Below are 16,116 nucleotides of genomic sequence, written 5' to 3'. Positions count from 1 at the left end.
ATTTTTGTACGGAAAAAAATGAATTTTACTTAATATTGACTTACCTGATAAACGTGACTTAATATTGTCACGATCAATTCATTGCTAAAAATCAAGTATATTTATGTCATACAGGTATATTCGTGTAGATATTTGCCATTTGCAAATATTCATACGGAATATTAACACGCATATTTATAAATAACACGAATATATTCGGAAATGTATATGTTTAACCTAACTATTAAAAAACTAATTATTATAATCGCGATATGCAAGAAAACCTATCCTAAACTAATAAATTTGAAAAAAGAATGTTACTACTCGCGGGTATAAAAAATACCCGCGGTCACTATGCTCGCAAGAAATTCTACGTAATACAACCGGTCACCCGTGCCGATTCGGACCTTTCATCCTACGACATGATTGAGTGACCGGAGGAACAGAAATGCATGCGACTCACCGTTCGATGCGAAGAAACAGAGGACGTTACCCTGGATGCTGTGGTATCCCAGCGAATATCATCAGGGAGACTAACATCAGGCAGGAATCGTTGAATGGCCAATGGTAGCAATGGGGGTTGCGAAAAATCTGTTACAAAAGAAAACATGATGAGTGATTGCTGACTATTTGAAAAGTTGGAGATAATGAAAAATGAAGGTTTCTTAACTTTAATAATTTTAGTAATAATAAAGATTGAAATTCTAATAAACTTTGATTAGTATAAAAATTGAAACTCTAATATGAAAGTTCAAAATCTAAAAATTAAGAATCTAATGATTTCTTAAATATGTTAATTATTTGTTTCATAATTCGGTATTAAGACTTTAACACTTATTTTATTTTAATGAAAGAATAACCACAGAAAACACTAACCTCCCAAATTTTCAATCAAATTGTATTTTTTAATTGATAGTGATCAAATAAAAGTATACAAAATAGATGTAATAGAAGTAAGATATGTAAAAATACTTACATTCTTGGCTTTTAAGCCACTGTTAAAACATTCCCAAAGAAGATGAAGAAGTTGAAGCAGTGATATGTCTATAACAGAACATGAGATATCATTAATATCGTTAATACATAATAACAAACTTGAAACTTTAACAATAATAAAGACTAAACTTTAATTAATATGTATATTGCAACTCTAATATAAAGGTTGGAGAACAAAACATTCAGTGATTTTTTATGCGTATCAGACAGTTTTATTGTACTTTAATGTTAAGACTTTAAGATTTTATTTCAATTAAAAATGACGTTTACAGCTTTCTAAAATATCAATCATTTTTATTTTATAATTAACAATATTTCAAACAAAATATAATAAATAGAACGAACTGAAATACAATATATAAAACTACTTACATTCTTGAGCTCCTGGAGAGGCTTTATCCTCTTGAGGGTGGCACTGACTCTAATACCGAAAACGAATATTCAAAAAAATAAATGTATAAAAAAGAAAAAGAAAAGACTATGTTACCACGACCGCGTAAATTATAATCGGCGAACAAGAACTCTAATATCGCGTACAAATTTGATTGATAAAATTTTATTATTTTCGCGTGTGATTATTCGATCGAATTTAATCAAAACTATCGTGATTTTAAAATATTGAAAAGAAACTATCGCGTAACAAACACTGACTCTACAACCGCATTGCGCGCGGTCACAAATATTTCCTGAAAATAAAGCTGTTTAAGGGCGGTGGTGAGGGTGGGGTTGGAAAAGAAGCGAAACATCGTTTCGAAAATTTTCTTCTTTTTCCTATCGGACGTTCACTTAGAAAATACTGCTACTTTTTTACACTCAAAAATTATTATTAAGAAATTGGAATAAGTTTGAAAAATATTATTTAGTTGAAAATTGTGAGATATTTCTCGATAGCCAACAAATGCTTACGAATACCGTGAATGCAGTGCAATCGTTTGCAAGAATTATATTGTTCGTAATTAGAATATATACTGTGAATTTTCGTTATTAGAATACGAAATATACATTACACTAATACACTATAGTCGCGTGTTATAAATATTGGAAAATATTTGCAAGAATTCAAAAGTTCACCACTAAATATACTTAAAGAATACTGCACAAACGCGCGCGAAACCTTGCTTCGAGGTATTTGAATCTAACTGTTGTTAGGGTGCAAGTTTATGACGTTAACTGTAGCAAATTCACATATTGTAGCAGAAGAAATTGAATTCAGATAAGTAAATTGTTTTGATATAACTCAATTTAAACAATAAGATAATTCGTTAAAAATTTGTTTTGAAATAAGAGAATGATTTCATACATAGGAAATAGAACATTAATTTATTTAATCGTCTTTATGTTCATTTTAGTATTCCAAATAATTAAGAAATTATGAAATAAATTGTATATCAAACGTAATCCATATTCGAATAAAAAGACAACAAAATTTTTCATACAAAACTGTCTTAGTTAAAATATACTTATCGGATTGATCCTTAATAGTCATCGCATCCATATGTCAATTTTTCTGTTACTTTTATATTATCTCTGCTTTCGACAAATAAGTTACTCGAAAAATTACTAGAAATTAAAACAAATGTATAAAATAATTAAATGAAATTATAGTCTAGATTCAGTGGAAAAGAAGAATAGATTTTTATATTTCGTTCCAAGTCAGAAAAGTATCGATGTACAGAATGGGCTTACAATACACTTGTCCCACTGTGTCCCACGGTGTCCCACGGTGTCCAACGGTGTCCCACGGTGTCCAACGGTGTCCCACGGTGTCCAACGGTGTCCCACGGTGTCCAACGGTGTCCAACGGTGTCCAACGGTGTCCAACGGTGTCCAACGGCGTCCCACGTTGCAGTCCAGTCTAGATCATCCAAAATTCTTTTCGCGGCTTTTGCTGACCCAAACTGGACTGGTGCGTAGTTCTTAGCTTGGCATCGTTTTTCAAAGATTAATCAACTGATCAATTTTTGGAAAACGATACCAATTACCAGGTCTCACCACGAGGAGGTGACTACGCACGAGACCCGCCCATGAGTTATTTAACATTACGCATCGGTCTCGACATTCAACCTATTGGCAAGAATATCGAGTTCTGACTCTACTCCATCATGGGCCTGCGTAAAGAGATAGTTATTTCGTAGCCTAACCGCGAAACACCTATCTCCTACGCAGCAGTTACACGAATCTTTACAAACGTAAAACAAACCTTACACGACGCAATATCTATCTCCCACACAACGCAACATGTATCTCATACATAACGATTACATCGATCAGTACAAACATCGTACAATAATTCGCAACCCTATCGGCAACATTCCGTATCAAAGATACATTTGTCTAACTTGGAACGAAAGAAAAGAAATGGGGCTACTATGGAAAAGGAGCCCCAACAATCAGACGATGAAGAAAAACCGCGGCTCGCCCGGAACGAACGTAATCGCGATCTCTCGAAAAAACTAACAAACCTACGTGACGTACCCCCGTGCACCAGATAACTCACAGATTCAGTGGAAGCGCAAGCATTGACCTTCGCTCGATTCCTGTCACGTCGTTGGATCTTATCACGGTCGATGGCACTTACCGATGATACCAGTGTCCAGCAAATGGGCCTGCAATTTAACACACTCCAACTGAACAGTTGAACCCGGGAAGGGACCGCTGAACAGGATTACAAAGGCAAGGCCCCAACTGAACAGTGGGGTCCACCCCCGCGAGTTCGAACAGAATTACGGAGGACATTAAATGCAGGTCCCCTGTCCAAGTACCGAAGTACCAATCGGGCAGGATTCCGGACCTGCGACTCAATCGTCAACAGATTCACAGGTATCACTAGCGTGATGACAACGCCCGCGATTCGAGGCAAACGACGAGCAGTCGTCGAGTAGTCACCAAGACAAGAGGTGTCCTTGGGCGACCGTCGAATCCACAGAGTTGTCCAGTGCACGTTGACCCGCACGTACCCGGAATACGCGCGAGCGAGTACGCCACGCGGCAGTTTGAAAGAACTGAGCGATCGTGAAACGATAAATCGCGGGAACAATTTTTCTAATGTGGTAAACGAGGTGATCGAGAGAGACGAGATTTATATTTTTCGTTCCAAGATGGATAAGTATCTTTGTACGAAATGAGCTTACAATGCACATAACATAGGTATCTATCTTATGATTAATTAAAGCTAAAACGCACGCATCCCACGGTGTCCCACGGGGTCCCGCGATGTCCCACGGTGTCCAACGTTGCCCCCGCGGGGGGGTCTTAGTCCAGTCTAGATCACCAAAATTATTTTGGATGATCAAGACCAGACTATATTCAAGTAGTTTTTAGCTTGATATCGTTTTTCAAATAATAATACTAATATTCAAAATAGTACTTGGTGTATTATTATTTGGAAAACGACACCAATTACCGGGACCCACCACGAGGAGGTAACTACGCTCGGATCCCATTTACATAAACAGTTTTTAAGCATTGGAAGCAGAGATGTAAAATTATTTTATAACAAAGAAGTAGCGCGTATTGAAATTTATTAATTAGAATGGCTGTATTACGTGGATCTGCATAATCATACTGGAATATTGAACTTATCATCGAAGAAACGAAACCATGCAAGATACCAATTTTAGTGCGTATGGATGAATACGGTGTTGTTTCCTTGGTTTTGTGCAGACATGGAAAATTACATTTCATCCATAGACACTCAATAGGTACACTCTGCGTTACCACTGGTTTTATATGAAATAGTGAAATGAGAAATTAAATACTTTAGAATTTAAAATTAAAAAATAATGCTATATAGAAATACAATAGCACTTCAGGGACTTGGAAGATTTCGTAAATATTAAATAAAACAAAATAAATCATTAATTTACTCACAACGAATTGATGGTATTCATTTAAATCGATGAATGTAGAGTTGTTTACAATTAATGGTACAACTGTTATAAATTAAGAGCATAATTACTTTAAATTAATGGGAGGATATAGTTATAAATTATTGGTATAATTGTTAAGAATTTATGGAGTAATTGTTTTAGATTAATGGCTTAAATGATATAAATTAATAGTTTAAATGTTAGAAATTAATGGTTTACATGTATAAAATAACAGTTTAAATGCTATAAATTAATAGTTTAAATGATGTAAATTAATAGCTTAAATGCATAAAATAACAGTTTAAATGGCGTAAATTAATAGCTGAAATGTTGTAAATTAATAGCTTAAATGTTATAAATTAATGGCTTAAGTGTTATAAATTAACGGTTTAGACGTTATAAATTACTAGTTCAATGTTATTGTTAATATTTTTTGTTTATTTACCGTATATTTAAGTTCTCCTTCGATGTTCACTATCCGGCAGTTCAGGCGCTAAAGAGCTCGCGCGCCACTTCTGGGTCCCTTATATACCTTTACAAATTATCGAGATGTCAATCAAAGGGTAACGATCTTTTGACAAAGCAAAATACGGTTTTTCCATTATAACAAAATTACATTGACCATTCTTTAATTTTTATCGTAAATGGGCGCCTTCAACGATTTAATACGATATCCATTTTTATCGTTTTAATAGTTTCTACAAGCTAAAACTATATTCACACTTCTTTGATACTAGTTTTCGATTATCAGTTAGTTTGAACCGAAAGGGAAACAAAGCCTAACGGCAGTCGATGACGTTACTGTGAAATAAGTTAAGGTATTAAATAATAAATGTTCTTGTATTAAATGTTTTTTTTTTTCTTGAATAACACCTACATCACTGTATGCGATATTTAAAATTCTTATTTAATACTTACTTATAAGTCAAGTTCTTTTTTAATGCCTCTCAAATTAAACGAGTAAATTTACTCGTTATAGTAGTAACATAAAATGGCCCTTTTTTCTTCATTGGCGCCTGCATCGATGTAAGTGATACAGATATTAATTATGTAGCGAATAATATTCTTCGCTAGATCTATCAAAGGATTCATTAGGCTATTAGCGAGAGATTTATTGATCCTTTAAAGAATGGTTTAATTGCTATAAATTAAAGTTTTAAATGTTGTTAATTAATGTTCCCATTGGCATAAATTAATAGTTTAATTGTTATTAATTACTCGCTTAAATGTTGTTAATTATTAGTTGGATTGTTATGAATTAATGGTCTAAAAGTTGTTAATTAATTGTTTGATTGTTATAAATTAATGGTATAACTGTTATTAAGTAATGGCTTAAATATTACAAATTAGTGCTTTAATTGTTCTTCAGTAATGGTTCAAATGTTGTTAATTAACGGTTTGATTGTTATAAATTAATAGCTTAAATGTTACAAATTAATAGCTTAAATGTTATAAATTAATGGCTTAGATGATATAAATTAATGGCTTAGATGTTATAAATTAATGGTTTAAATGTTATAAATTAATGGTTTAAATGTTATAAATTAATGGTTTAAATGTTATAAACTAATAGTTTAAACATTACAAATTAATAGCTTAAATATTATGAATTAATAGCTTAAATGTTATAAATTAATAGCTTAAGTGTTGTAAATTAACGGTTTAGACGTTATAAATTACTAGTTCAATGTTATTGTTAATATTTTTTGTTTATTTATCGTATATTTAAGTTCTCCTTCGATGTTCACTCTCCGGCAGTTCAGGTGCAAAAGAGCTCGCGCGCGATTTCCGTGTTCCTTATATACCTTTACAATGTGTCGAGATGTCAATCAAACGGTAACGACCTTTTGACAAAGCAAAAGGCGGTTTTTCCATTATAACAAAATCAAATTGAACAATTTCTTAATTTTTATCGTAAATTGGCGCTTTCAACGATTTAATACGATATTCATTTTTATCATTCTAATAGTTTCTACAAGCTAATACTAATTTCACACTTCTTTGACACTAGTTTCCGACTATTAGTTCAATTAGTTGGAACAAAAAGGGAAAAAAGGCTTAACGGTAGTCGATGACGTTACTGTGAAATAAGTTAAGGTATTAGATAATCGTTGGACAACGTTAGACGACGTTGGACATCGTTGGACAACGTTAGACGACGTTGGACATTGTTGGACAACGTTGGACATCGTTGGACATCGTTGGACATCGTTGAACACCGTTGGAAAACGTTGGACGACATTGGACATCGTGGACATCGTTGGAAAACGTTGAACAACGTTGCAATACGTTGGAAAACGTTGGATAGCGTTGAACATCATTGGAAAAAGTTGGACATCATTGGACAGCATTGGACATCGTTGGACGAAAGTTGGAAATCGTTGGACAACGTTCGTCGACGTTGGAAGAACTTAGACAGCGTTGGACGACGTTGGACAGAGTTGGATATCGTTGGACATAGTTGGAAAAAGTTGGACAGCGTCAAACCCGGATACTTCATCCAGGTACCGACCTCGAGATCGATCCCTACCAACCGCAGCCGGTAACCCGCCGGAGGCGTCCCGTAATCAGCCCTCTTGCACAACCACATGGCTTCGGACTTTTCCGGGAATACCTCCAGCCCCAAATCCCAGATGGTGGCGACGACACAGGCCACCGCTAACTCCGCCAGACGGACAATCCTACCTCACGCCGAGCCCCGGACCAGCACCAACGTATCGTCGGCGTAACATGTCAGCGACGAGTCGCGGAGCGGGGGGAGGGGGCCATCGGCGCCAGAAGTACCGCGTCATACGCGAGAACCCACAATAACGGTCCTAAGACTGACCCCAGAGGGGCCCCGCGACGCACGGCCCTCCGAATTATCCGACCACCAGAACCGGCGCAGACGATACCTCGGTCCCGGAGGTACGCCCGAACTATATCCCGCAAGTAGGCGAACACCCGATGGTAGTTCAGGCCCTCCCCTATCCTGTTCCAGGGAAGGCTGTTGATGACGTTGATCACGTCCAGGGACCACGCCACGAATTTTCGCATAATTTTCGCTACTTAATGAATTTACGAACTTTTATGCACAAATAATTTAGTACAGGATCTAAGGAAGCTTCTCCAATTCCTTAAAGAGCAAATTAACACGTTTGTCGCCCAGCGTTATTCGGCTAAGTTTCCTGTGGGGCCCAAATCCGACCGTCGGTACGCATAACGTAAATAGAGCGACAGATATCTGAGATCTTTAATTTAGTCGAGAAGCATACTTGTGAGACATACATTAGTAATTTTTTCATTCTCAAAATGTTCAGTAAACAGCGTGAAAACATATTTGAAAGTGAGGAGAGTAGTGATGACGAAGTCCACGAATATTGTTCGATGTGCCCAAAATCACCCCAAATGTGTTTGGAATGTTTTAAGAAATATCATGCGATATAGCATAATGTAATATTTTATCCAGAATATAAATTAATAAAAGGTATGGTATAATGTGTTTTTAATATTTTTATATTGTATATCCTATATATAATATCCTATATTTAATTAAACGGAACAAGAAGAGCATCGCCTATACTTTGGTGACGGAGCCCTCACGGAAGTACACATAGATATGGGTGATGTGGCGACGAACGTGTTAATATTGCATAAAGTTGGTATTTCTAAAAAAAAAAAAAAAAATCGCAGACACGTACCGCGGTAGCCACAGACACGACATTTTCTAAAATAATTTGAGGTGTAAACGTTAGTAGTATAGTTGTGCTGATAAGTGCTCGCGCTATTGCTAAGTGTAGAAGCCGAGATAGGTTCTGCGCCGCTGGTGTAGAGATATCGCTGCTGGGGCACAGCTGGTTCTCTTCTCATTTTTGTATCGTTGAAGAAAAATCGAACTACGGTCGCCGGGATTTGAACCCGGGTCCCGAAAACGTTCGTAACCTAAGGCGCTAACCACTGCGCTGTCGTCCGACACTAGTTGGTGTCGTCCGGTAGTATTTGCTGTCGAGTGCCGCTACAAATTGTTCATAACTAATTAATTAAAGGGAAATTCCGGTCGAAATCGGTGTGTTAATCTCGCTAGAGGTTCTACCTTTGTCTTGCGATTTAAATAATTCATGACTTTTACCAGGGAGAAGAGTAATTAAGAAATAATCGTAACATTAGAGGGAGAAGTACGTCTGTTCTTGTCACGCAATACAGCTCTCCTTGTCTAACAGGAGTTGAGATAACTTCTCGCAGGATTCTATGCTCCTGTTACTTTCCCGCAGTTCCAGCCGTCTTCCATAGATGGCAGCATCGATCGTACACGTCAATAATTCAGTTAGTAATAATTGTCCACGACGACCCCTCGTCACCCAGGGGCAACTCCGTCAATTTTTGCATGATTTTCGCTACATGTAGTTAATTTACGATCTTTTGTGCACGAAGGACTTGGCACAGGATCTAAGGATGCTCCTATAATTCTTTGGAGAATGACTTAATAGGACTTAATAGGGGTTAATAGAACGCAAAAGGTTGACTATAATAACCAATCGTGAAGTTGGCCAGTGGTCAACTTATAGTCACCTATTCACCCTTACAAACAATCCGCCCTAATTACCTCCATATTTCCTATAATACTATATAATTACTAGCTTTAATAATACCATTCTATATTATTACTAATACATTTCATTCCTTTAAGTGGGATTCATTTAACGTTAAGTGGGAGCAAATAAAGCTCAATTACTTCTCTCTTTTTATTCCTTTCTTACTAGTTTCAAATTTTCTCGCATCTAACCTACAATAATGTTTTTTACATATTTGACACATTCACGCGCTTCTTCTTCTTCTTCCTGTCCTTCTTTATTTCACCCTCCTGCTGCTGCTGCTGCTTCTTGTTATTCGTCACAATGCATTTCCCCTCTGTTGCACCACCACATCCATGCTCACCAACAATTTATACTAAGAAAAACAGATCGGTATAACCTATAACCGATATGACAACTATTGGGTTGACAACTAAGTGATTAGGGATTTTGTCATTACCACCAAATCACTTAGTTTCCAACCCAATAGAATTATCCTTAGCGTTATATTTACCTGAATCTACGATCAAAACGTATCCTTATGTTACACTTCCAGATACAAAAATATCTTAAGCATCTCCAACCGAGTAAAACTCTGCATCCGTGGAACATGCGCTCCTCAGACAGCGGAATCTTGACAAGACTAAGACAAGATGTCGGTCATAAACTACGTAGCGTTCAGATCGACCATTCCGTCCGATAAACTATTCTAGTAGAGATATATTCTAGTACTTTCAAATAAACTTTTCCTTTTTTCCATATAGTTTCAGTATCGTCTTGCCAGAAGGCCAAATTTTCAAAGTTCCCCTTACATATTGTTTAAGAAACTGATATATAATACCAGACATAAAAATATCGCATACAAACTTTCCATGACATTAATTTTCTCCGATGATAACGATAACATATATATATATATATATATATATATATAGCCAACCAAGGACATCGATCTTTGCAAATATACTGAAACTAAGGCTTAAAATTGACTTTGCAGCTTAAAATTAACATTTAAAACTCAGGCTTAACGGTAACGTCTAAAGCTAAAACTTTCCGACAAAGAATAAGTTCCTCGTTGTCTCTCACCGACCAACCAACAATCGAGTTTACGATAAACTTAACCTAAATCTTAAAACTAAAACCTACTTGACAGTTGAAGCTAAACTAAAGGTCAGATATTACATAGATACTAACTTCAGGCACATTCATATTACATTCCAGCGACATTTTTCAACTATAGCTATAAACAACTTTGGCAAATCGATTCTTCTATTTAATAATTTAATATTTAAAAGAATTGTACAGGAAAGCTTTCAACTTTTCGTTTTAAATTAAACGATGCGTCTTTGTAGAAAAATCGCTCACAAAATAGACTTAGTCTAGATGAGCTAAGTCAATGGACTTAACCACCGGCTGCGTAATATTTTTCATCGAGCAACTGCCCGAGAAATAGAAGCAAGTATAAGGAATTACAGCGCATATCGAATAACAACTCCACAGCTTTTACCGACACACAGCTCGGCGCGCACATTTTCCCTAGAGTCGCCACGTATCCGCTCTCATTTTGTCCATAAATTTTACATCTACTTCGTATTTGAAAACTAGCCTTAATTTTTGTATTTTTCCTCTTTTCTACGTATACTTATTCGCTTCTCTGCAATCCTGCGTGCGTGCGCGCGCGCGCGCGCGTATGTGTGTCGTGTATGTAGTGAAACATGTGTTTTAACCTGTCAGCACGTGGAAGACTTATGCAGTAACATATATATATATATATGTATTTCGATAATTTTGTAATGGAAGAACGTGAAAGGGCTTAAAAGAAACTTACTTAACTTAAAGTATATCGCGTGTTAAAGGAGGTTTTCGTTTTCTATCAATATGAGTACCATATTGGAAAAGATCGCTTCGATCGAGGCCGAGGTAACCTTTGTTTTATCTTCGTTCGTTTCACAGCGGCGTGCAAAAATTTCCATCTACAATTAATTTTTAACTTTATGTTCGAAAAACCATATCTAAAAGAATTACAAGTAATATTGGATAATGAGGATGTGATAAGTAAAAGAAAATAGTATAATACATGAAGGCTATATATGAATAATATATAAATATTTGTATGCTTAAAATTCTTTAAAACGCTGCTTTCAAAATATAAATTGAACATTTATCTGTTATTTATTTGGAAATGTCTGCAAGTCGCTTTATATTCACACTCTATTGACACATTTATTATAATATATCTTTGTCTGTAGATGGCTCGCACTCAAAAGAATAAGGCTACGTCTGGTCATCTCGGTTTGTTGAAAGCCAAATTAGCCAAATTAAGACGAGAACTTATTACACCGAAAGGTGGTGGAGGTGGTGGGGAGCAAGGTTTTGAGGTAGCTAAAACTGGTGATGCTAGAATAGGTTTTGTTGGTACGTAATAAGGAAGTCTAAATCTAACATCTGAATGCATAAAGCATAAAGTTTAGAAACAGCCGATGGAGCAATCTTTCATTTCGCTTTGCTTGTTCCACAACGATTATAGGTTTTCCTTCTGTGGGTAAATCTACGCTTTTAAGTACTCTTGCTGGTGTTTATTCCGAAGTTGCAGCGTACGAATTTACAACTCTTACCACTGTTCCTGGTTGTATAAAGTATAAGGGTGCAAAGATACAGGTTCCCAATTAGTTACGACTATTTTACCATAGGTATACCTTTCTATTATATATGGTATGAAACGTCAAATGTATCTTCCAGTTACTCGATCTACCAGGTATCATTGAAGGCGCGAAAGACGGTAAAGGACGTGGGAGACAAGTAATTGCAGTTGCAAGAACTTGTAGTTTGATATTTATTGTTCTGGATGTACTGAAACCGCTTGGACATAAAAGATTAATAGAGCACGAATTGGAAGGTTTTGGACTTCGTTTAAATAAACAGCCACCCAACATTACTTTCCGCAAAAAAGATAAAGGTGGCATTAATTTCCAAACCACGGTAATTGAACGGCAGGGAGAGAAGCAACATAGAGAACTACGCGTGATATACGATTCGTTTTAAATTTTGTACGACTTAACCGTCTCTTTGTATATCTTTCATTGTATTGGACAGAATCATGTGTAGTTTTTGTAAAATGGTTAGATAGTTGTGCGCAAGACTTTGTGCAAGAGAACTTAAGACGGTTGTATTATGTTTCAGTGCGCACAATCGGAACTCGACTTAGAAACAGTGAAAAGTATTCTGTCCGAATATAGAATACACAATGCCGATATTACTTTACGATATGATGCCACATCCGACGATCTAATTGATGTTATCGAGGGAAATCGCGTTTACGTACCGTGTATTTATTTACTCAACAAAATAGGTAATTGCATTCGTGCGCGCGCGTGTAAGATCATTTAATCCTACTGTGTTCCTTGAATCATTTTCGGTCAAATTATATTTTTGTATAATGTTAGACAATTTCTTAAATGTGAGGAAACTATGAAAGAACTGTTGTTGACAGGCGTCAGTATTCCTTTGAATTTTGTGCTAAAAATTTTTTGTCAATATTAAAAGTTTTTGTTTTGGTTGACATTAAAACTGAGATAGACGACAGATATATACAAAATTTGAGGACTACAGCAGGGTTAAAATGATAGAGCTTGAATTACCGATGAGAATCTTCTTTATTCGATTTCTAGATCAAATTAGCATCGAGGAACTAGATATAATTTATAAAATACCGCATTGCGTTCCCATTTCTGCTCATCACAAGTGGAACTTTGACGACCTCCTTGAAAAAATGTGGGAATACTTACAATTGGTCAGAATGTAAGTAGTATTCAGGTCGATTGATTTCACTAGTTTTTTTTCTTTTCCTTTTTTTTCCTTTTTTTAATAATAAATCGTGCGCAATAATCGATGAGTTTATTCGATTCTGATATTTAGCTATACCAAGCCGAAGGGTCAACTGCCAGATTATAATTCTCCGGTAGTATTAAACAGAGAGAAACGGACGGTTGAAGACTTTTGTAATAAATTGCACCGATCTATCGCAAAAGAGTTTAAGTAGTAAGTATTCGATCTAATTGTATTACTAATGATTTATTTTTGATTACCAACACATATTTTATTTGTTTATCTTATTTTTAGTGCCCTTGTGTGGGGTTCGTCTGTTAAACATCAACCACAAAAAGTCGGAAAAGATCACATATTATGTGACGAGGATGTCGTACAGATTGTTAAAAAAGTATAATTTTTATCAAATATTCCGCGTACAGTTACTATTAATTATTATTGAATAGATTTTTATAGACCGTCTTCTGTAATTAAAAGTATCGTAATTTTGGAGTTTATTTTATTCTGTTTCGTACAAAAAGTATGGAATATTTTGGTCAGAATAATGTAATACGAGATGCGTCAAAGACATACACAAGGAAACGATATACATATAGATATATACATGTGTATATTATACGAATAATATTAGAAGTGGCTGAAAATGAAGTTTTTATCGAATAAGTGCGTAAATTATTAATAGGTACATAAATCATTTGAGACGGTTTTATTTATTTTATACGAAATGCATACCTAATCCTATCCGCATAAGTAAAAAAGAAAAAAAAAATATATGATCGAATAAGTCGCAAAACAATAACAACAACAACATTGTTATTTATAAAGTTTTCAAAATATATTCCCTTCTCTGTTGGTCCAATAACTTTTCCAAATGTTGACATTTTAATTTGACGTCATCACGTTCTTTGGTCAAATTTTTGATCGTTAGTACCTTTTGAGTCATTATCAGTTTAATTCTAAAACGTGAAGACGGGGTGTACTTGATAAGATTGATAAGTAGCGAGGTATTAATTGCATGATTAATTAAGATCGAACCTGCTGTGTAATTGAGCCATCGAGGTCTCTCTATTCGCATTGATACGAGTGATTTCATGGTAAAGCGAAGCAATTTTCTCCTCCAATTCTCTTTTCTCACCTTCGATTTCTTGTCTCGCTAATTTTTTCGAGTTGTCTCTTTCCATACTTAGCCGCTTGATTACCTAATAAGGATACCCGTTCGGTAGCCAATAATTGCTGTACGACGAATTTCCAATTTCCATTTTAGAAAATATCCTACCTCGTTTGCGTTACTCAACTCGGATACGTATTCCTGCAACTTGTTCTCCGCGTGCTGCAACTGAACATCGGTTTTCTCCAGTTTATCCTTCGTCTGCATTAACTTAGTTTTATGAAGCTGTTCGTTATCTATCGCGATTTGCAAGTCCATTTCGTACTTGTCCCTCAAAGATCTGAAAAACGGCACGATTGCGTGTGTGTGTGTGTTTTGGTGGTCGGTTGAGCATCGAACGAGAATCAATCGCAAATTACCTACCTGAGCTTGCAATCAACGTTTCGTTCAAGAGTCGATCTTTCGTTTCGAAAATCTTTCTCTAATCGTTCGATAGCAAGTTCGATTTGTCGATCCCTCTCCTTGTTACACCGCTCTTTTATCTTATTCTCGGCTTGTTCAATTCGTAAGTTCTGTTCTCTCTTGTAATTGACCAACCAAGCTTCCCACTCAGCCTTCAGCGATTCTTCGAGAGTCTTCTTCTCGTTCGAGTGTTGCTGCTTCAGAGTCTCGACCTCGCTCTAAAATTTCACGTCGATTCAAAGAAATCGATGGAATCAATAGATATTCGAAGCTTTCGGTTCGACCTCCACCTGATACTGCAAATGGCTTTTTTGCAAACTGGCCTGCATTTCAGCTTCTCGTTTAGCTTGTTCCTTGGTGAAGTTCTCTCTGTCGCGTTGCAACTCTTGGAAAAGTTTCGTTTGTTGTCCTTTAAATTGGCTTTCTTGCTCCTCCAGCTGCTCTTGGTATCTAAACGGCATAAAGATCAATTGCACAGCATTAGTCTAGTCTTTCAGAAGCGAAAGATACAACGGTTTGCGAAACTATTCATACGCTTATCGGCATCTTTTACGAACATAATACTCGTGTTATACGGAACATTTTGAAACGTTATTAGCGTTATAACGGCATCCAACTATCATGATATGGTATTGGTAAAAATTTTTAACGATTCTGAGAATGTATAGAGAAGTTGCAAGATATTTGGTACATAGTATATATTTTGCAGAGATCGCAAAACTATTTAAAAACAGGCAATGGTGCACGACATTGATAAGTCTTAGTTTAATATTCAATAGGATCATCTTTAACGTTTGTTATATGCTTAAGGTGACTATTCACGCTGTATATTAATTTTTTACCAGCTATAAGTTTACAGCAAATATGTTGGAAAACCTCTACGTACACATATATAAGTGCACAGTTTTCCGACTAGGTTCAAATTTTGCCAATATGATCATAGCAGTCGCGTTTCATTAGCGTTGATAAAATTTCAAAATGTTTTTATATAACACGTCGATATAAACATACAAGTTTTCTATATGTGCAAGTGGACGAATTGTTTCGCGGGTCACTGTACGTCTAAAAATTAATTCTACACCTGGTCCACAAAATATGCTTCTCGTTGGCCAACATTCTCTCGTGACTGGCCATCAATTCTAGACGCAGTTGTTCCAGCTGTTGATTAGAATGGCGTATTATACGCAATTCGGTATCCTGTAGTTCTTTCATATGTATATTTCTTAGCTTCTGAATTTCCTCGGCGTGTTGCTCCGTCATATTACGTAACTCGGGTTCCAAACCTTTCACAGTCATTTCCTTAAAATCGACGAATCAAAATTATAAG

At 35.9% G+C, this 16,116-nt stretch overlaps 2 protein-coding genes and 1 long non-coding RNA gene across 3 annotated transcripts in view; 1 reads left to right on the top strand and 2 right to left on the bottom strand.

Moving 5' to 3' along the window:
• Positions 1-9,582: 9,582 nt before the first annotated feature.
• On the bottom strand, positions 9,583-10,629 carry LOC139995279 (uncharacterized). Its single transcript, XR_011801927.1, has 2 exons — positions 9,909-10,629; positions 9,583-9,770 (listed from the first exon to the last, which is right to left on the bottom strand). It is a non-coding gene; the product is annotated as an uncharacterized lncRNA (long non-coding RNA).
• Positions 10,630-11,102: 473 nt separating this feature from the next.
• 128up (GTP-binding protein 128up) lies at positions 11,103-13,916 on the top strand. Its single transcript, XM_072018597.1, has 8 exons — positions 11,103-11,314; positions 11,644-11,809; positions 11,922-12,052; positions 12,134-12,373; positions 12,575-12,743; positions 13,063-13,192; positions 13,310-13,432; positions 13,514-13,916. The coding sequence occupies exons 1-8, from the start codon at positions 11,273-11,275 to the stop codon at positions 13,614-13,616; spliced, it is 1,104 nt and encodes a 367-aa protein (XP_071874698.1). The 5' UTR covers positions 11,103-11,272; the 3' UTR covers positions 13,617-13,916.
• A 97-nt stretch (positions 13,917-14,013) lies between these two features.
• Positions 14,014-16,116, bottom strand: part of Dila (centrosomal protein dilatory) — a 108,209-nt gene continuing 106,106 nt past the window's right edge. Inside the window, 6 exon segments of the mRNA XM_072018561.1 lie at positions 14,014-14,175; positions 14,255-14,418; positions 14,496-14,667; positions 14,751-15,007; positions 15,080-15,239; positions 15,871-16,088. Of these exon segments, the coding sequence (XP_071874662.1) occupies positions 14,037-14,175; positions 14,255-14,418; positions 14,496-14,667; positions 14,751-15,007; positions 15,080-15,239; positions 15,871-16,088 (1,110 nt within the window). The 3' untranslated portion in view covers positions 14,014-14,036.

Source organism: Bombus fervidus, chromosome 15, assembly GCF_041682495.2.
Source record: "Bombus fervidus isolate BK054 chromosome 15, iyBomFerv1, whole genome shotgun sequence".
In the NCBI taxonomy this organism is placed as follows: Eukaryota; Metazoa; Arthropoda; class Insecta; order Hymenoptera; family Apidae; genus Bombus; species Bombus fervidus.
Note: the sequence above shows the minus strand (reverse complement) of the source record. Positions and strands in the feature narration are given on the sequence as shown.

Coding starts and splice junctions, on each gene's coding strand:
- 128up (XM_072018597.1), top strand. CDS start 11,273: ATGAGTACCATATTGGAAAAGATCGCTTCGATCGAGGCCGAG. Junction 11,315..11,643: donor TCGCTTCGATCGAGGCCGAG/GTAACCTTTGTT, acceptor CTTTGTCTGTAG/ATGGCTCGCACTCAAAAGAA. Junction 13,193..13,309: donor TACTTACAATTGGTCAGAAT/GTAAGTAGTATT, acceptor TCTGATATTTAG/CTATACCAAGCCGAAGGGTC.